The sequence below is a fragment of the Vipera ursinii genome, assembly GCF_947247035.1.
Source record: "Vipera ursinii genome assembly, chromosome: W".
NCBI classification, from domain to species: Eukaryota; Metazoa; Chordata; class Lepidosauria; order Squamata; family Viperidae; genus Vipera; species Vipera ursinii.
The window spans coordinates 38,728,212-38,750,240 of NC_139522.1; the positions used below are offsets into that span (position 1 = coordinate 38,728,212).

The window sequence follows — 22,029 nt, forward strand, 5'->3', positions numbered from 1 at the left end:
AGACAAATAAGACACAGGTTGCTCACGGCAAGCCTGAGGTTCCTAATAAATAAGCTAATGTTGAGAATTCACTAACAGGTAAACCTTTGCATTACAGGTGTATTCATAAGTGGCATAGAACATTGGGTCATGCCAGTTTCTGTGTTCTGAAGAAGATGCCAGAGTTCGCTAGAGGTTTGGATCTAAAGGGGTGTAAGGTGTTCTTGGATTGTGCTGTCTGCAAAAAATCTAAATCCAAAGCAGCAGCAATTCCAAAGCGCACTACACGCCTGTCAACACGCATTTTTGATTTGGTACACACTGACATAGTGGGTCCTTTTGCACCAACAATTGGTGGTAAAAGATATTTCTTGACAATTGTTGATAATTACTCTAGATATGGATATGTATTTCCTATGAGAGAAAAATCTGAGACCTTTCAGATCTTTAAAGACTTTGCCAATCTTGTCTATACCCAATACGAAGTTAGCATCGCCAGAATTCAGAGTGATCGCGGTGCTGAATTCATGTCTCAGTGGTTTCAGGGCTGGATGCGTAAGAATGGCATACTACACCAGACCTCAGCTCCTTACACTCTGGCTGAGAATGGAGTGGCAGAACGTAGAAACGGGGTTCTGCAAACAATGATGCGTTGCCTACTTGAAGATGCTAACCTCAGTCTCCCATACTGGGGTGAGGCTATTAAATATGCTAATCATATCATCAACCATACTTGGAGTAGTGTAATAAATCAGACCCCTTATTTCATGTTATATGGACACAAGCCTGATCTCACGCATCTCCATATTTTTGATTTATACGCTATGGTGAATATTCCTTTAGCGCAAAGAAGGAAAGGGGGTCCTGCAGCAAAAAGAATGAGATTTATGGCCATTGATGATAATTCAAAATGGAGCAAATATATTGACTCTCATCATGTAATAGTGATTTCACAATCCACTACTTTTGAGGAAGATGCTGACTGGTCCAGGATTCATTTTAACGATCCTGGAGTTTATTTTCCAAGAGATGCTGCTGCTAATACCATGCAGCCTGATGATCAAGATTCACAGGCGAATGTTCCTTCCACGAGTTCTTCTCAACCTATTGTTCGGTCTTCGCGGGTTGTTGATGCTGCCGCTGGCGACAATGATGAAGACGAGGACAAAACGGAAGAAGAATGGACGGTTGTTCCGAGACGTTCCAAGAGGACCACAAAGGGAATCCCTCCAAAACGGTATTCGTGGCAAGTAACGAAAGCACCTTTACCTTTGATTTGTAATGTTACACTTCCTCCTGAGAAGTTCACACAAATCAAACATCTTACTGAATCAGAGCAAGATAAATGGCTTAAGGCAATGCAGGCTGAAATGGACAGTCTAAAGAAACTTCAAGTGTTTACACCTGCAAGCCCTCCAGCAAACAAGAAAGTTATTGGCACTCGATGGGTCTACAGAATTAAAAAGAAGCCAAATGGTGAGTCGTTGTATAAGGCCAGACTTGTAGCCCAGGGTTTCTCTCAACATTATCCTGAGGACTATACAAATACGTATTCACCCACAGTGCAGACTGAGAGTGTGAAAATCGCCTTAGCCACTGCAACTATCCTTGGTTTAGAGGTTTTCCAGTTTGATGTTGAAACGGCTTATCTACACGCTGATCTAGATGAAGAAATCTATGTGAAAGGTCCTCCAGGTTTCCAACAACAGGAAGGGGATACTTGGTTTCTACACAAAGGTCTTTATGGTCTGAAACAGTCTGGTTTAATGTGGTACTTATGTCTTTCTGACAAACTAAATTCAATGGGCTTTATTAAGTCCGAAACAGATGAATGCGTGTTTACTAAAAGATCTGATAATAGGTATGAGATAGTTCTTGTTTATGTTGATGATATTGTTTATATTGGTCCAAATAAGCAGATGAGTGAGTTTTTTGCTAAAGCTTTACAAAAGTTTTTCACATTGAAGTCTTTAGGATATATTAACACTTATTTGGGTGTTCAAGTTGTCAAAACTCAGAAGGGGTTCAGTCTCACACAAGAAGATAAGATTGAACAACTATTGCATCACTGCAACATGGAGGATGCTAAACCAGTGAGTATACCCATGCAAACCGATTTTCACAACTTGGCACATGAACCAAGTCCTGAGTTCGAGGATCAAACACTTTATCGCTCAGTCATTGGGTCACTGCTGTATATTAGTAGTTGGACTAGACCCGACATTGCACTTAGTGTTAATCTTCTATCACGACACGTAGGCAAGGCAAAACAGTTTCATTGGACATGTGTTAAAAAATTATTGAGATACTTAAAGCACACTAAAAACATGAAGTTATTATTAGAACCGACACATACTGACTATGCAGAGTTATGTTGTTATGCAGATTCTGATTGGGCGAGCGATAAGAAATCACGTAAAAGTACTTTAGGTTATATGATGTTCTTAAATGGATGTCCTGTTTACTGGCATGTGCGTAAACAGAATTTTGTTTCTTGTTCGTCTACTGAAGCTGAATATGCTTGTGTTTCAGATGCATGTAATTCTCTAACGTGGTTTGATGCTTTAGTCACAGATATCTGGACACAGCCGATTCGACCGATCACTGTGATGGAAGACAACGAATCTGTGGTTTATATATCTGAGAATAATTTTACAGGTTCTAGGTCTAGACACATTGACATCCGTTATCAAAATATAAGACAAGTAGTTAAACAAGGTTTTGTAAAATTACAGTATGTGCCTACACATTATCAGATTGCTGATATGCTGAACAAGCCACTTCCTGCAGCCCAGCACGAGTATCTGGGTAAGAAAATGTGTCTTATCTGAGTTTTGCTTTACTGACAAAAGAAGGGGATGTCACTGCATTTTTCTGTTTTCTCAGTGAAGCAAGTTAAAGTTTAGTACTTTGCAAGCTGTCTTGTTATCTTATCATTGTAACCATGGTGAGTGTCTCATGTTCAGCCAGTTTTCTACTGTGTGCGCATGTCCAAAACAAAAAAGTTACTTTCTCTTTCCTCTTCTTTGTGCTCTCTGGGAAGATAGACATGTAGGCAGGAGTCTTTTCTGTGTTTTTATAAGTTTCTTTGTAATTAAAAAGGTTAACAGTAGAAGATATGCTTCGGGTTTTCTTTGTTTATCATGCTTCAAAAATGAACCACGATCCATCCCCTCTGATAGAGTTTTTTACTCTTCTGACGGTCCAATCAATTTAATTTACCACAGGTGGACTCTAATGAAGGTGTAGAAACATGTCAGCAGTGATCAAGAGAAATGGGAGGCATCAGAGGTCAATTTCAAGTTTTTTTTTTAAATCCCATTTATATCCCGCCCTTCTCCGAAGACTCAGGGCGGCTTACAATTTAAGCACAAACCAATGTGCTTAGCAATAGCCTTCATTCTATGTATATGCCTGCTTATTAGGGCTTTCACACACACCCCAAGCGGCATTATTACAAAGTCAGCTTATTGCCCCCAACAATCTGGGTCCTCATTTTACCTACCTCAGAAGGATGGAAGGCTGAGTTAACCTTGAGCCTGGTGGGATGCGAACCTGCACTAATTGCAGGCAGCTGGTGTTACTTAAGGAGGCATTAGCCCACGGCTCCACTAAGGCTCCACCAAGGCTCTGTTGCTGCAAAGGGTCTGAATACTTATGCCAATGTGATATTTTTTTTCTTTTTAATAAATTTACAGACAGTTCTAAAATTCTGTTTTCACTTTGTCATTATGGGGTACCGAGTGTAGATCAATGAGGGAAAAAATGAATTTCAACAATTGTAGAATCAGGCTGCAGCATAACAAAATTGACAAAAGTGAAGGGGGGTCTGAATACTTTTCTGAATACACTGTAAACCTAAACTCCCTCTGAAACTCCACTGGGTCAATCGGTCACTTGGGTCAGGCTGATCAAATAGGCTCTTCTCTGCAACAGAAGGCAGCTACAGAGTACTGCAGGGCCAAGAGGGAGTGAACTGTCAATAGCAAGAGACTGATAGTAACATCCCCCAATCATGTTGCCACAGTCTCAAGACAAAAACCAGATCCAAAGTGTGACCTTTTATTAATAGTTTTTAGTTTATTAATATTTCTTTGTTGTGTCGAAGCTGAATGAGGTCCATAGTTGCCATGGTGGACAAAATCCCCAAGCAACCTCAGACTGTGGGCCAAGAGAAAGGAGGTTGAAATACTCCACGACCATCAGCCTAGGTCTATTTCACTGCCAACTCAGCAACAGACTCAACCCAGTGAAGGATGCCGCTAGACCACAGGGAGGCAAGCAACCCTAACTGATGTTTGTGGTCCAGTTTCACAAACAGGTTCTTACATCTGGCTATGTCTGGTGCAGTGTCCCTAAAGGCCCCAAGAGTTGCGGGATGGCGACAGCCACACCTTCACCCATACCCTGATCTATGATGCCACTAAAGCCCAGCAATTGAAACTGGCTCTCCAAAGATTTTCCACAGCAAGGGGAATGATCCCAGCTGAAACTGCAGCAAATTTGGCCACCAATTACCATATCATCTGTCCACCCAGCCGATCTCATATTGAGCTCTGATTTCCACTGGCCACCACCATAGCTAGTTCCCCTGTTAACCCAGGCTCCACCGCAACTGACTCCAGAAGCAGAACATTTCATCCAGGACCCTACTAAACTACTGTTCCATGAACCATCATGAGCCACCAAGCCCAAGTATAATTATAGAATCCTATACCTACCTCAGCTAGATTAGAGAGATAGGAAGTTTCATAATTCCTGACTATTGGTCAAGTTTTGAGGGATGTATTATAGTCCAAATAATGTGGACAGTGCCAAACTGTTTGTTCCTATCCTGTTGGCTTGCTACAGATGTTAAATAGCTCAGTGGCCAACATAAACCACATTTGCAAACCATAATGTGGGTTTCCACTGTGAGATGTACTTGTAAATCTTCTAGTTTCTGATGTTGTTGCATGGTTTAGATAAGGCAAACAGACTTGTACTCCTCTACAACTAATTACAGCTCCCCACTACCACAGCCCATGTGATTGATCCAGGAGTTACTTGCCCTGATTTAAAGAGATCCAGGTGCTGCATTCCCTGGTACAAGTTGACATTCAGGGTAAACCAGAGGTTTTTGTGCTGGAAACCAAGTTCAGCAAACAAAACCTATTGCCTCATAATAGAACATAGAATAATAGAGTTAGAAGGGACCTTGGAGGTCTTCTAGTCCAACCTCCTGCTCAAGCAGGACACCCTATACCGTTTCAGACAAATGGTTGTCCAGTCTCTTTTTGAAAGCCTCCAGTGATGGAGCAGTCACAACCTCTGAAAGCAAGCTGTTCCATTGGTTGATTGCTCTCACCTTGAGGAATTTTCAGTTCTAGATTGTTTCTTTCCTTGGTTAGTTTTCACCCATTGTTTCTTGTCTTGCCTTTTGGTGCTTTGGAAAATAGTTTGACCCCCCCCTCTATTGGAACACTGCTATCATGTCACCCCTGGTCCTTCTTTTCATTAGACTAGACATACCCAATTTCTGTAATCATTTGTTGTATGTTTTAGCCACCAGCCCCCTAATCATTCTTGTTGCTCTTCTCTGCAGTCTTTCCAGAGTCTCAACATCTTTTTTGTATTGTGGTAATCAGAACTGGATGCAGTATTCCAAGTGTGGTCTTACTAAGGCTTTGTACTAGAACTTCAAGTGAGCTTAATTATTGTTGTTAGCTGCGACCACCCAGCAGACGGGGTGGGGTGGTGGTGGTATAAAAACCAAACAGCCCATTCCCCTGCTAATTCTCAACAGAAATGCTCACAAGAAAACCTTGGACAGGGGAAAGAGTGCAGGCAGGTGAGCATCTTTCTCGGCTGGTGGCTTGGGGGGGGGAAGGGGGCAGCTTCACACACACACCCCAAATGCTGCCCTCTCACGAAATCAGGATGAAAACTTCGAAAAATGACCAGGAGAAAAGGTTAAAACAGAAGAGTGTCTCTTCTGAACAAGAAAAAAAAAGTTCACATCCATATCCTGCTCTTGTGGGTGGACTGGGGGATTTTTATTTTTTGCCTTGTTTTGCTCTTTTAAAAAGATGCCCCCCAACACCAGAAGCCATGCACCATCACCATTCACCTGCTGCGTCTCCTACATCCCTTCTTTCCCTTCCTTTGAAACAACACACACACACACACACACACACACACACACACAAATCCTCCCATTCCTACCTTCTGAATTACAATGAAAGAAAGCCAAGTTTTTTTCTTTTGTGGTCTTTACATATTTAAATTGCTAGAAGGTAGTGGGGAAGCAAGTCATCATGAGACACTCTTCTGTTTTAACCTTTTTCCCTTGTTGTTTTTTGGAGTTTTCATCCTGCTTTCGTGAGAGGGCAGCATTTGGGGGGCGGGGAGTTGAAGCTGCCCCTTTCCCCTCCCCCAAGCCACAGCTGAGCAAGACGCCTGCCTGCCCGGCCATGCTCTTCCTCCTGTCTGAGGTTTTCGTTGTTGTTAGCATTTCTTTTGAGGATTGGCTGTGTGTGTGTGTGTTTGGTTTTTATTCCCCTCCCCATCTGCTGGGTGGATACATCAGGTTTTAGTCACTTCTGTTGTGCTGGGAGGTACCCACGAAGCACGGGGGAATCCCCACTCCAGTTGTTAAGCTTGCTTAAATCCTCTTCCTCCACCTCCTCCTCACTGGAGGCCCCCTTTGTCTGCAACGGTGCAACAAAAAGAACCATGCTGGGCTGGGGATGATGGGGATCTGCCCTCTGCAGAGTAGGGACAGGACTCCAGCTGAGGGATGCTTCTTCTGGGCTCAGCAGATGCGCCAGGATCAGCAGCGAACTTTCTTGAATATTGATGGGAAATTAAAGTTTGGGGGGAAAGCAATAATAGGACATTGCTTATATAAGTATATTAAGTGCAAATGTAATTAACATATGTATAGGTTAAAAAGTATTGATAAATGTAACAAGGATGTTTTTACTTAGTTGAAAATAAGAATTCTGTTTGCCCAATATGAGATAACAGATATTATTGGAAAGAGAGAGGGAGTATTTGATGTTCTAATATTAGACTTAAACTAAAAATTTATGTATATTACTGAACTATTGGTTAACCCAGACAACACATATAATGGTTTTGACTTATTAGAGGGGATACTGTATTATTAAGTAGATGGTTTAACATGGTGGAAAATAGGTAACTTTTAAAAAACGGAGCAATACTATAATCAAATAGATAAGATGTGTAGCTAGAATATTAGATTTTGCTATGAAAAGGGGAAAAGGGAGAAGTTGAGATAAGGGAAACTTTGGTCACCTAAAAATAAAATACTTGGAAATCATAAATAATAATGTTAATTTGAATATTGATGGGAAATTAAAGCATGAAAAAAGCAATAACAGGACATTGATTGTATACAAGGATTAAGTGCAAACGCAATGAAGATGTGAATAAGCTAAAAATTATTGATAACTGTAACAAAGATGTTTTTATTTAGTTGATAATAATAAGAAAAATGGAAAAAGAGAGGAAATATTTGATGTTGTAACATGAGATTTATACTAAGGACTTATGTATGCTATTGAACTATTGATCAACCCAATCATCACGGTGCTTTTTAAATATTCAATTGTAAAATGAGAAAATTAATAAAATATATATAAAAAAGAACCCATGGAAGAGGAAGGGGCCCAAGGTGGAGGGGTGGGTGATGTAGGAGATCATCAGGCTGAGCCTGAGGAAGGGGTCAAACACATCACACTTCACGCCCGCAAGAGATCTAATTCAAGCCCACCTTGATTTCCATGTATTCTTATCTACTGCCAATTTGCTTTGCCCATTAGTACTTCAGATTTTTGTAGAGAGCTTAAGTTTGCAATAAACCTTTATATTTATTTGAAGTTCCTGGATTTCCTGATTTCCCCAGTGCTTGACAGTCCTCTGTAACTTGAAGGCTTTTGGAGCAGGGGAAGGAAGAATAAACTGTTCTGAATCAGCCTGCTACCGGCCTTGCAATAAGGCAAACCCCTGTTCAAACAGTAGAGACTGGAGAGCGTCTGAGGCTGAAAAGCGTCTGCCAAGATTTATTACTCAAACAACAGAACAAGAAACAAAAACACTGGAACTTGAATCCTCAAACGGAAGGGTTGCTTTCAGCAGCCAGCCCTTCCCCAAACACTCCTTTTATTTAGAGATCAGGGCGTGGCCTCCCTGTGCCTCCTCCCGAGGAGTCCCACAGCCTTTCTCTGTTTGGTCCTGCTCGACTGCCTCCTGCGTCGGGCGTCCTTGAACAGGGCCAGCTGTGGGTCATCATCCTCCGCACTATCGGGCTCACGCAGCTGAGAAGAGGGCCCCGGCTGGGGGCTCTGCGAAGCCTCCAAGCCATCATCAGCCGGTTCGTCTTCCACACCCTCCTCCTCCCCCTCATCTGAGTCATCCGAGACATCTGAGCCGGCTGCCGGACCCACAGGCTGGCCCTGAGTCACAACACTATCCCGCACCGCAGGGCCCTTCCCCCGGGGCTGCCGATCCGGATGCGGTCGGGATGGGAATTGTTCGTGAAAAGCAGTCACCAACGCAGGGGCATGAACGGCAGTCGCGTCTTCCCATGTGAAGTCCTCCGGCCCGTACCCTTTCCACTCGATCAGGTACTGGAAGCGACCTTTCAACCAACAGGAATCCCTGATGCTGGCGACCTCGTACTCGGGGGTGCTGCCTCCATCACGAGGTCCTGATGGGGGAGGTTCCGCTTGACGAAGTGGACAAGCCGGTTGTTCGGGGACCAACAAGGACCGATGGAAGACGGGGTGCACGCGCAGGGAACGTGGCAGAGTTAAACGATAGGAGACCGGATTGATGACAGCCTCGACTGGGAACGGTCCAAGGTAACGGTGGTCCAGCTTCCTCGCCGGCCGTGTGGATGGTAGGTTCCTGGTGGACAGCCAGACCCGATCCCCCACCGATAGTGGAGGCGTATCCCTTCTCGACCGATCGGCGAACCTCTTGTAGTCGGCCTTGGCCTTCTACAGCTGCCGTCGCACCAACCGATGGATCGCCTGTAACTCCGCCATGAAGTCGTTCGCTGCCGGCTCCGGTGAGTCCACGGGAGAAAGGGGGAAAAACCGGGGGTGATAACCCACATTGGCCAAGAACGGTGTCATCTGCGTGGAGGTGTGCTGCGAGTTGTTAAAAGCAAACTCGGCTATGGCCAAATAGTCCAACCAATTGTCCTGCTGCAGGTTGACGTAGCAGCGCAGATACTGCTCTAAGATACCGATGACCTTCTCGGTACCCCCGTCAGTTTGAGGATGATGCGCGGACGAGAGGCAAACCTTAATGTCCAACGCACGCATCAACTCCTGCCAGAAGCGGGCTGTAAACTGGGCCCCCCTATCGGAGACGACTCTATCGGGGAGGCCGTGCAGCCGAAACACCTGTTGGACGAACATGCGACCAGTGGCGCGAGCTGACGGTAAGCCGCGACAGGGGATGAAGTGCGCCATCTTGGTCAGCATGTCCACCACCACAAACACTGTCGTGAAGCCGGAGGATGGGGGTAGATCCGTCAGAAAGTCCATGGACACAGCCCCCCAGGGTCTCTTGGGTGTTGGCAAAGGCTGCAGTAAACCAGGCGGGGCCCCTGTCGCTGACTTGGCCTGCCTGCATGGGATGCAGGAGGTGACATAAGACTGGACGTCGTGTCGGACTCGGGGCCACCAGAAGGTACGGGAGACCAGGTTCAGAGTCTTGAACAGGCCAAAATGCCCCGCAGCCGGGTTATCATGACACTGGCTGAGGACGAGTCCCCTGAGTGGCCCTCCCGGAACATAGAGCCGGTCACGATAATACAAAAGTCCATCCGTGACCGACCAAGGCGAATCTGGCCCCACCTCTTCCTTCCGCTGAGCCACCCACGCCTCCTGCTGCTGCGCCTCCCGGATCCGAGCCCGTATATCCACCGGCTCCCGCACCGCAGCAAAAGACTCGACGGGAATCACTGTCCTGGGCAGAAGCTTGTCTTCCACTCGGGTGTATTCGGGCTTCCTGGACAGAGCATCCGCTCTCTGGTTGTGCCCGCTTGGTATGTACCGCACCCGGAAGTCAAACCTCGCAAAGAAAAGGGACCACCGGATCTGGCGTTGGTTCAAATTCCGAGCGGTCTGCAGGCTTTCCAGATTCTTGTGGTCCGTCCGGACCTCGATTTGATGCCGCGCCCCCTCCAGATGATGCCTCCAAGCCTCGAACGCCGCCTTGATGGCCAGCAGCTCCTTCTCCCAGATGGTATAGTTGCGCTCCGAGGGGTTCAATTTCCGAGAGTGATACGCGCAAGGGAAAAGGGTACCGCTGGGCGTCATTGCCTGGAGTAACACGGCCCCAATGGCAATGTCGGAGGCGTCCGCCTCCACGACAAATGGCCGTTGCGGGTCAGGATGCTTCAAGATGGGCTCCTTCATGAAGGCGTCCTTCAAAGCCTGGAACGCCTGTTGTTCGGGGGCGTTCCACTGGAACCGAGTCTTCTTCTGCAGGAGCCGGGTGAGGGGGGCTGTCAAGGCAGCAAAGCCAGGGATGAATGTTCGATAGTAGTTGGCAAATCCAAGAAGTCGCTGAACATCCTTCACGCGACGCGGGGGTTGCCAACTCTGCAACGACTCAACTTTACTCGGCTCCATGGCGATGCCCTCAGGAGAAATGCGGTGACCCAGGAAATCGATGGTCACCTGGTAGAACTGGCACTTCTCCAACTTGGCAAACAGCCGATGTTCCCGGAGGCGCTGCAGGACCTGACGGAGATGCTGATGATGCGCTTCACGCGACGGGGAGTAAATCAGGATGTCGTCCAGATAAATCACGACAAACTGGTCCAACAGATCCCGAAATATGTCGTTCATAAAATGCTGAAACACAGCGGGGGCGTTGGTCAGGCCAAACGGCATCACCGTGTACTCGAAATGTCCATAGCGAGTACCAAACGCCGTCTTCCACTCATCACCCGGCCGAACCCTGACGAGGTTGTAAGCTCCACGCAGGTCCAGTTTCGTGAAGATCTTAGCCTCCCGGAGTCGGTCCAAGAGCTCGGGGATGAGGGGCAGCGGGTAACGGTTACGCACCGTGATGGCGTTGAGTTTCCGGTAGTCACAGCAAAGCCGTAACTCGCCCGACTTCATTTGATGAAGAGCACGGGCGCAGACACTGGCGAGGACGAGGGCCGGATGAAACCACGAGCCAAATTCTTTGTCAGGAAATCCCGCAATGCAGCCAACTCGGGCTCCGACATGGAGTACAAACGCCCCACTGGGAGAGGCGCATCAGGGACTAGATCAATGGAGCAGTCATAGGGCCTGTGCGGGGGTAATTGATCCGCCTCTGACTCGCTGAACACATCAGCAAAGTCGGACAGTTCGGGAGGCAAGGAAACCCCTGGGGAACCCTCCACCTGGCCGGCACAGATATGGCGGGTGTGGTCCACGCACTGCAAACTTGGGAAGGTGACCAAGTTCTGAGACCAATAGATCTGTGGATCATGCGCCCGGAGCCACGCCAGTCCCAAGACCACGGGGAAGTGCAGACCCGAAGTGATGTAGAACTGGATGGCCTCCACATGGGAACTGATGGCCATACACACTGGTTGCGTGGCGGCCGTAATAGGCCCGGACAGGAGCACTCGACCATCGATAGTCTCCACTAGCATGGGCGGATCCACCGGACACTGGGGAACAGCCCATTTGGCCACAAAGGCCGAGTCCATAAAGTTTGTGGTAGCCCCAGAGTCAATTAAGGCATGGACTGGACCCTCTGGCTTGCCAGGAAGGATCAGACGTGCCTCCAAAATCAAATGCCGTGGAGGTTCACAGGCACCGTCGGAACGGCGTCGCTCTGTGTGGTCGTTGTGGGTCGCCCGATCTATCACACCGTCTAGATCGGGCTCGGGCCGTTTCCCGACAGCAAAGTAGGGGACTTTCTCGGGGCAGGCTTGGTCACTGATGCCCGCTGACGCTTCTTCGGGCAAGAAGCAGCCAAATGTCCAGGGTCCCCACAGTAAAAACACAACCCCCCCGATCGTCGTCTGTCCATTTCCGTCACCGATAGACGGGACCTGGCGGCACCCAGCTCCATTGGCTCCTCCCTCTGGACTGGGGGCTCACGCACAACAGGGGCGGCAGGGGTCTGTGGGGTGGCACGGCGACTCTTTCGCTGCTGCAGCCGGGCATCAATCCGCAGACAAAGATGGATCAGCCCATTCAGGTCTGAGGGAATGTCCACGCGGGCCAGCTCATCCAACATCTCCTCCGACAATCCATCCTGGAAGGCATCCACGAGCGCAGCCTCATTCCAGGCGGAATCCTGGCTAAGCAGCCGGAAATCGCTGATATAGGCCTGTAGGGGGCGCTGACCCTGCCTCAGAGCTTTCAGGCGTCAGGTGGCAGTCTGCGCCTTAATTGGGTCCTCGTACATGAGGCGCATATGGTCACAAAACCCCCCAAAGTTATCCAACAAAGGGCTAGGTTGTTCCAGCAGAGGCGTGCCCCAACGAGCTGCATCCCCCGACAGAAGGCTCAACACGAATCCCACCTTATCTCGGTCAGTGGGGAAATCAGCTGCTCTCACGCTGATAAAAAGCTGGCATTGTCCCAGGAAGGCAGGAAACAGTTCTGGATTGCCAGCAAATTTATCCGGCATTGCTATCTGACATTTCCTCCTGGGTGGGGGTGCAGCATGTACCTGAGCTTGCAGTTGAGCCACCTGAGCTGCCAGCAAGGTGAGTTGCTGGGTGAGCTGAGCATTCTCGGCACGTAGCTGCTCCATCGTAGTAATAAGGGGTGGGAGGCTGAAAGCAAACTGTTCTGAACCAGCCTGCTACCGGCCTTGCAATAAGGCAAACCCCTGTTCAAACAGTAGAGACTGGAGAGCGTCTGAGGCTGAAAAGCGTCTGCCAAGATTTATTACTCAAACAACAGAACAAGAAACAAAAACACTGGAACTTGAATCCTCAAACGGAAGGGTTGCTTTCAGCAACCAGCCCTTCCCCAAACACTCCTTTTATTTAGAGATCAGGGCGTGGCCTCCCTGTGCCTCCTCCCGAGGAGTCCCACAGCCTTTCTCTGTTTGGTCCTGCTCGACTGCCTCCTGCGTCGGGCGTCCTTGAACAGGGCCAGCTGTGGATCATCATCCTCCGCACTATCGGGCTCACGCAGCTGAGAAGAGGGCCCCGGCTGGGGGCTCTGCGAAGCCTCCAAGCCATCATCAGCCGGTTCGTCTTCCACACCCTCCTCCTCCCCCTCATCTGAGTCATCCGAGACATCTGAGCCGGCTGCCGGACCCACAGGCTGGCCCTGAGTCACAACATAAACAGACAAAAAACATTTTAAAGCCATTGTCCATTTTTTTTGTATTCTGTGATAACAGGAGTATTTGATCTTGATACAAAAGTTGTCTAAAGACCTGCAGTCTATCAAATACAGTTTACCATAGCTATCATGTATACAGTATATAATCTTCTTTAATTTGAAGCTACTTTAGATTTACAAAAGAGAAACTCCCATGTAACATGTAGCTTGATTGTTCTCTGTTAGAATGCTGAGTAGTGTTATAACAGGGGTGTCAAACTCGCAACGTCACGTGACGTTTCATGATGTATTGCGACTTTTTTGCCATTGCCTGGGGTGGGTGCGGTTTTGCTATGATGCATCTGGCCCGTGGGCCGGCAGTTTGACACCCCTGTTTTATAAGATCAATCTTTGAGAAATGTAAAAATGTCTCATATTCAGGTTTTGTAGTATTAGTATTTAGTGTACATAATCTTAACATTTGTTGTTACAGCACATTGTTTCTTTCTCTGTGTACATACACATGCACACATACTGTACACTGTAAGCGATTAATGGGGCCCACAAACTTGATATAAGTAAAGATTTGGTACAGGTAGTCCTTGAGATACAACTGTAATGCAGCCTGTCCATTATGGACGCATGTTGTGATGGCTGTTAAGCAAAATGGCCTTGCTTAATGACACCACCCCCTGCTGTCCCTGATGTAGCTGTTAAATGAACACAGGGGTCATCAAATAGAGTACAGGGTGCCTCAGGTGGGGGAGGCCCTGGGAAAGTCACCTGTCCCAGGTCTTACAAGGCTATCCCCACCCCCTGTGGCAGCCCATGTTCCGCTTCTCGGGGTCCCTGCAGTCAGTCCTTCAGCTTCCTTCCCACCCCAGCGATCAAGGGGAAATCAGGCCAGATGAAGCTTGCAAGCCTCCAGCTTCCTTCCCACCCAATGACTTGCAGGACTCAGCCTGCTCCAAGGCCCAACAACACACAACTTACTTCTCTGTTTTTTGCAGCTTCTGAAAGAGGTACTCAGCCAGTATCAGCTTTCTTACAGACCTAGCCTCCTGGCAAACAAAAAAGAAAAGTTTTTGCTCTAACACTTTCAATATGAGTATTTTATTTTTCCTTTTCCAGTCCTCCATATTATAACTATACATTCTAGCTGCATGTGATTAATGCTAGAATGGGTCTCTTAATGACTTTTTCAGAGAAAGAATTTTAAATCATGCAGCACAGTGAAGATAAACTTGCTAACTAGTAGAAAAAAACTAACAAAGAATCTTGCAGGAGAAAAGGGAGGATAGGTATAAAGAAACAAAATACAATGAATGAAATGTAATGGTAAATTTTATTCTTGGTATAGTCTGAAGGAGAATTTGGCCTGGCAAAATGAAACCATCTTTTTCCTTTTCCCATTTAGGGACTGGTATTACTTGGTGAGATGCCTCCTTCTGACCATGTATTAGGTGATTCAACCCATAGTCTTAGTGTCGACTTCAAGCTAGAGCCTGGAATTGACAGACTGGTATGTATTAAGAGTGGAGAGAACATTCCTTTGAGTACTATTTCTTTCATTACCCCTCTCCTTCCCTGCTGACATTATATTTCTGCATTTTGTTTTACTGATTACCTTGTTTCTAGACTAGACTTCTATATATGTATTTCATAGTTGTATGGGGGAAAAAGACTGTCCTGTTGTTGTTTTTTCTTTCTTTTTTTGGTAAGAGTTTTATTGATTTTTTACAATAACAACCTTAGTGTCTGGTGCACAGCATGTTGTCTTGGTTCATGAATTTTTTTTAAAAAATACAATCAATAATAGTTAATTAACAGTCAATATGTCAACACTGCAAACATTGGATGTTTTTGCTTTGACAATATAACAGGCAGCCTTTTCCTTTAAATTGTTTTGCTCTTAGAATTAGATGAAGCTGGGGGGATGAGAATGCTACCCCGGTTGGACTGCAAATTGGAGGAGGGAACTGTGCCAGATATTAGGTGCTGAAGGGAGGGGAATTCAGATTTTGGCATCTCAACATGCCGTGCTGACGCTTTGTTCTCATTAGCAGGGCTTTTTTTCTCATAGAATGCTCAGAACGGCGTTCTGGCACTTTTTTGCACACACACACACAAAAAGCTTTTGCACAAGCTGTGCTACTCCCTCTATTGGCTTTTGAAAGCCTATTGGCTTTTGAAAGCCAATAGGAAATGCTGCTGAGCCCGCCAAAAGACCCGGCTAGCAAACATTGCACTGGCAAGTTGTCTGCAGCGAAGGAGAGTTGGCAGGAACTTTGCACCCCTCCCTGCTGCCCAACTACACCATCTCAAGTAGGTAAGTGAGGACAAGGAGTGGGAGGTGGGTTCTGTGGAGTCCATGTGCTCACCCGTGTCAGCCAGGCTGGTGGCCTACCCGGTGCTGGACCTGCACCACCGTCGCCTCACCCTGTGCGTCTAAGTGGCCACCCTGGAGTGCCTGGCCCTCAACGCAATGCACACTTCCACTGTGTTCTGTTCCCTCACCTTTGTAGAAACATGTGGCTGCTGATTCCTGAGTGCTGGGGGGGGGGGGAAAGAGGAATCCCTAACCTCGCATGGCTAAATGTCAATTTCGACCTTCGCATCCAGCCCGCAGCAATGTCAAATCGCTGCGCTGTCAGAGCGTGGCCCTGCCCTGAATTCCAGCGAGGAGGCTGTTGCTATAGCAACCCTGAGCACGCTGGTTCTTTCCTGGAATCATTTGCCTTTTCTGCGCCCTCTCCCGTGAGGGGCCTCGATTTGGAAAGGCAGCCCCGCTCTCGCATCAGGAGAAGCAAGAAATAGATGCCTCCGCTTTCCCTTCGAAGCCAGGCGTACCACTCGAAGCAGAAAAGGAGAAGAGAGAGAAATATTTGAATACCTTTTTCTTAATTGGCTTATACTCTTTGGTTGTGCTGTGCCCTGTTTGCAACTCTACTACTTACTGAGAAAAAGTTGGTGAAATCGCTTCCCGGGGGCACAAAAGGAGGAAAGATTGCTGAGAAGTGCTCTTACCTGTATACTGGCATTGGGAAGATTCTGGATTTCCCTCTCAGCCTTCCTATCCTAGGAAGATCCAGCAGAGATTGACCAAAAAGTTCATCTCGGGTCTGAATTCCTATGCAGTGAAAAGGAGAGGGCTTGCAACTTCTGGTTGTAATTATCCACGTTTCTGCACACTGAGATAATCGGCCACTTATACAAATACAGAGCCTATCATGCTTATGGATTACTGATTCACATTTCCCATGGATTGTCTTCTGTCCATGGGAGGGAAGCTTGGTAGATTCCAAATTTCATAATTTTAGTTATTCCGTTGGCAGAGTATATATGAGAACAAGCTACAAAGGTTTTTAAAAACATATTTCTCATTTATATCTTTGAATCATAAATATTAAATCTTTGTTCTTTTCAATGAGCCATACTAATGCTTTAGAAATATAATTTCCAGTTTTAGCTACAGTAAGCAAGCAAATTACACTAAAGCTAAATTTAACGTTACTTGTTAAAGATATTTACTATATTTCAGAATTAGTATTCTTTCAGTCACAATCTTATTCCTATTCAATTTAGCTGATTTTAAAATGTGATGTAAAATCATAAGCACATAAAAAGAAAACAGAAGAAACAGCTGCAAATTAACTCAACAGTTCTATGCTTAGCAACATTTCCATTTAATCAAAGTCCTTGCTCTTTCCAAATCTATTTCAGTGTTTACTTTCTATATATACACAAAGAATGGGAAATGAGTTTCTGGGCTGGTTCAAATTTTTTACACATTCCAAAAATTATGTCACGAGTGATGTATTTATAGGTATATAATTGACAGTACAATTGGCAGTGCAGACATGCCAAATGCTTCTAAATTGAGAACCAAAATACATATATACACAATTTTTTCTCCCCTAAATTTTCAGGTAATGTATCTGTTCCATATAAATATAAAAGCATGATAGGCTCTGTATTTGTATAAGTGGCCGATTATTTCAGTGTGCAGAAACGTGGATAACTACAACCAGAAGTTACAAGCCCTCTCCTTTTCACTGCATGGGAGTTCAGACCCAAGATGAACTTTTTGGTCAATCTCTGCTGGATCTTCCTAGGATAGGAAGGCTGAGAGGGAAATCCAGAATCTTCCCAATGCCAGTATACAGGTAAGTGCACTTCTCAGCAATCTTTCCTCCTTTTGTGCCCCTGGGAAGCGATTTCACCAACTTTCTCTCAGTAAGTAGCAGAGTTGCAAACAGGGCACAGCGCAACCAAAGAGTATAAGCCAATTAAGAAATAAATAAATATATAAATAAAATTATATAAATAAAAGATTAACAAGATGAGAGTTCCGGCACCTTTTTTTTTTTTTAGAAAAAAAGCACTGCTCATTAGTATAGACTTTTTTAATAAGAGTTTTTATTGAATTTTATAAGGTTAGGAAGGGAATATAACCAGGGTAAGGATCAGGATTTGGGATGGGGTTAGGATCGGGATTGGGGTAGGAACGGGGTTGGGAACAACATTGGTGTTGCCACCCAATAACATTTTCAAGCTTTAGCAAACAGACTATATTCTGGGTACATATGTTCAATTAACGCTAATTAATATAACAGTAAATAGCTATAATATATATGCTAAACAATAATCATAAATGGTATCAATTAGTCAATACATATCATTCTCCTTACTAATATAAAATAACATCTCACATTCATTTCTTGATAGTTTGTTTTCCTAACCATTGGTAAAATTTATCCCATGTTTTAAAATAAATTGAATCCACTTTCTCTTTAATCTCTAAGGTTAATCTGTCCATTTCTGCACACTCTAAAATTTTGTTGATTAAAACCTCCTTAGTTGGTAGGTTTTCATTTTTCCAGTATTGGGCAAATGCTATTGTCGCTGCTGAGATTGGCTTAGCCAATCTCAATGTATACATGGTTGTACTTTGACAATAAAGGTTCATTCATTCATGCAATATTAGATACTCATTCTCCTTCTCATACTTAGCTCCTAATATTCCTAACAGAAACAGTTCTGGTTTAAATTCAACCTGTATTTTAGTCATCTTTTCCAACCATGTATGTATTTTAAGCCAGAACTTTTTCACTTTAGGGCATACCCACCAGATAGGGTAGTAGGTACCTGGCCTTTGTTTACATTTCCAGCAATTATTCGAAGTATTTTTAATTATAGACTTTTTTGAATAAACAATGCCTGAAGGTTCTTTGAAGTGTTTCATTAGTCGGAACCATGACACAATAATAATTAATTTTTATATTTCCATAGTTAGTATATCAATTGATAATATACTGTATTTCCTTGATCCTCTCTTCTCCCAATAGTATTCTCCTTCAGCATTAAACATATATAATTTTTGATATTTGATATTTTCCATATATAAATGATTAAATAAAAACATTTTCTTCTATATTTATACCAACAATAATAGCATCCATATATAGCATTTTTTCTTATCAACTTATGTTATTTTTGTAAAAGTCATCTTATTGATTCACCATATATCTTATTTTCATAAATGTTTAAGCTCAATTTCTCCATAATATTCAAACAATTCTTATCAATCAAAATTTTCTCGGTAATTAACATCTAAATATCCAAATTTTCCACTTAAATATATCATCCCAGTATTTTCATATTTCATATACAGGTGAAACTCGAAAAATTAGAATATCGTGCAAAAGTTCATTTATTTGAGTACTGCAACTTAAAAGGGGAAACTAATATATGAGATAGACTCATTACATGCAAAGCAAGATAGTTCAAGCCGTGATTTGTCATAATTGTGATGATTATGGCGTACAGCTCATGAAAACCTCAAATCCACAATCTCAGAAAATTAGAATATTACATGCAATCAATAAAACAAGGAGTGTACATAGAACAATATCAGACCTCTGAAAAGTATAAGCATGTATATGTACTCAGTACTTGGTTTGGGCCCCTTTTGCAGCAATTACTGCCTCAATGCGGCCTGGCATGGAAGCTATCAGCCTGTGGCACTGCTGAGGTGTTATGGAAGATCAGGATGCTTCAATAGCGGCCTTCAGCTCTTCTGCATTGTTCGGTCTCATGTCTCTCATCTTTCTCTTGGCAAGGCCCCATAGATTCTCTATGGGGTTCAGGTCAGGCGAGTTTGCTGGCCAATCAAGCACAGTAATCCCACGGTCATTGAACCAGGTTTTGGTGCTTTTGGCAGTGTGGGCAGGTGCCAAGTCCTGCTGGAAAATGAAGTCAGTATCCCCATAAAGCTCATCTGCGGAAGGAAGCATGAAGTGCTCCAAAATCTCCTGGTAGACGACTGCATTGACCCTGGACTTAATGAAGCACAGTGGACCAACACCAGGAGATGACATGGCTCCCCAAATCAACACAGACTGTGGAAACTTCACACTGGAATTCAAACATCTTGCAGTGTGTGCCTTTCCATTCTTCCTCCAGACTCTGGGTCCTTGGTTTCCAAATGAGATGCAAAAGTTGCTCTCATCAGAAAAGAGGACTTTGGACCTGAGCAACAGACCAGGTCTGTTTTTCTTTAGCCCAGGTAAGACGCTTCTGACGTTGTTTGTTGTTCAGGAGCAGCTTGACAAGAGAAATACGACATTTGAAGCCCATGTCCAGGATCCATCTGTGTGTGGTGGTTCTTGATGCACTGACTCCAGCCTCAGTCCACTCCTTGTGAAAGTCCCCATCACTTTTGAATGGCCTTTTCCTGACAATCCTCTCCAGGCTGCGGTCATCTCTGCTGCTTGTGCACCTTTTTCTTCCACACTTTTCCCTTCCACATAACTTTCTATTAATGTGCTTTGATACAGCACTTGGGGAACATCCAACTTCTTTTGCAATTACCTTTTGAGGCTTTCCCTCCTTATGGATGGTGTCAATGATGGTTTTCTGCACAACTGTCAGGTCAGCAGTCTTCCCCATGATTGTGATTCCTACTATACCAGACTGAGAGACCATTTAAAGGCTCAGGAACCCTTTGCAGGTGTTATGGTTTAATTAGCTGATTAGAGTGGGACACTTTGAGCCTAGAATATTGCACCTTTTCACAATATTCTAATTTTCTGAGATTGTGGATTTGGGGTTTTCATGAGCTGTAAGCCATAATCATCACAATTATGACAAATCACGGCTTGAACTATCTTGCTTTGCATGTAATGAGTCTATCTCATATATTAGTTTCCCCTTTTAAGTTGCAGTACTCAAATAAATGAACTTTTGCACGATATTCTAATTTTTCGAGTTTCACCTGTATTATAGAAATACTATACTACTTATCTATCATAACATCTACCTATAACATATTTTCTAATCAATTTATATTTCACTTCTATTTGTAAAAATTGATTGAATCACTATATATCCTTATTAAGTCTAATTTCCCCTCAATATTTCAATCATTCCTTAAATCTAAATCTTTTAAAACTCAGTTTGTATTTAAAGTTCAAACTTTTCCTTCACTTTCATCATCCCAATATTTTTACATTTTGTATCTTATCAAAAATACTATATTACTTATATCTCTTATCCCACTTATTCTAAAGCCCCTTTATAGCCAAAGTTATTTGTTTATTTAGCCATATTCAAACAAGTGTTTGCTCGTATAATATTCCATCTGATAGGGCGAATCAAGTCTCTTAAGCCCATCTCTAATCTTCTTCCTTTGCCAAATTGTTTTCCAAATTAATATTTTTGACTTGTCAAACAGTTCTTGTATTTTTGTAGTTGTTGTTAGGTTGTAGAGGATACATAATATGTAAGGTGTATACTTTTTGTCTCCCAAACAGTGATTCTCTTAGCAGTGTACATTTTGTTAAATCTTCTTTCTTCTTAGGTTTATAAGGTATCTTTCCCATATTTATTGTTGTATCCAAATCTTGTGAGTTTTTTTCTTGTTTGTATTAAATTATAATTCCCTTCATTTGTGACTTGCCAATTAAGTCATTTTTTTTCTAGTTCACATTCTGTTATCTGACTTGTTTGTTCATTCTTTACCATCATTCTTTGAATGTTTTTTGATTGTAAATTTAAGTTAGAAGTATATACCTTTATGTTATCAAAGTTATGTTTAATCTTGTGGTTTAGAGCTATTGTGATTTGTATCTGTCGTAGCATTGCATAAATTTCTTCTTGGAAACTATTTGTTTTGTCTTGAAATGTTGCTTCTAGAGATCTTTGATTTTTGTGGCTGAATCCTTTAAGAGTAGATATTAAGGGGGAGGCGGAGCCAGCTGTCAAACGGAATGGCTGTGTTGAGACACCGCTCCGAATGAGCGTGCCGATCTCACAGCTTTTTCTCTGTTCCCGGTGGGTTTTTTAAAAAGCCCCAGATCTCTCGGAGGGAGATTAGAACCAGAGGTGCCCAGCTGAGCAGCTCAGGATGGTGGTTCGAGCTGCAGAAAGCAGGAAAGCCTAGGAGAGAGCCGGGTGAAGGAGACGGCCCATTATGGCGGCCGTGAAGAAATGACAGCTGTCAAAAATAGCGGTGAGCCAGCAGGACAGCGATTCATCTAACCTGGCAGAAGAAACACTCAGCGAACTCTTGTAAGTGTTCCGGATGGTGAAATCTTTCTGGAGAATTTCACAGAAGAGAAGAGAAGAGGAGAGGCCCCAGAGCGAAAGGGGAATTCATCTCCCCTGTCAGATAACGGCGAGAAGAAGATGGGGGAAAAAGAGATCTGACCTTAAAGCAACAGACTCACAGGCTGTAAGGACT

The 22,029-nt window shown here is 44.3% G+C and overlaps 1 protein-coding gene across 1 annotated transcript in view; it reads left to right on the forward strand.

The window, feature by feature from the left end:
• The window catches only part of LOC310648254 (KAT8 regulatory NSL complex subunit 1-like), a gene marked incomplete at its 5' end in the record, with an annotated part of 277,663 nt that overhangs the window by 97,220 nt on the left and 158,414 nt on the right, over positions 1–22,029 (forward strand). Inside the window, one exon of the mRNA XM_083376000.1 lies at positions 14,704–14,808. Within this exon, the coding sequence (XP_083232126.1) occupies positions 14,704–14,808 (105 nt within the window). The remainder of the gene's footprint in view (positions 1–14,703; positions 14,809–22,029) is intronic.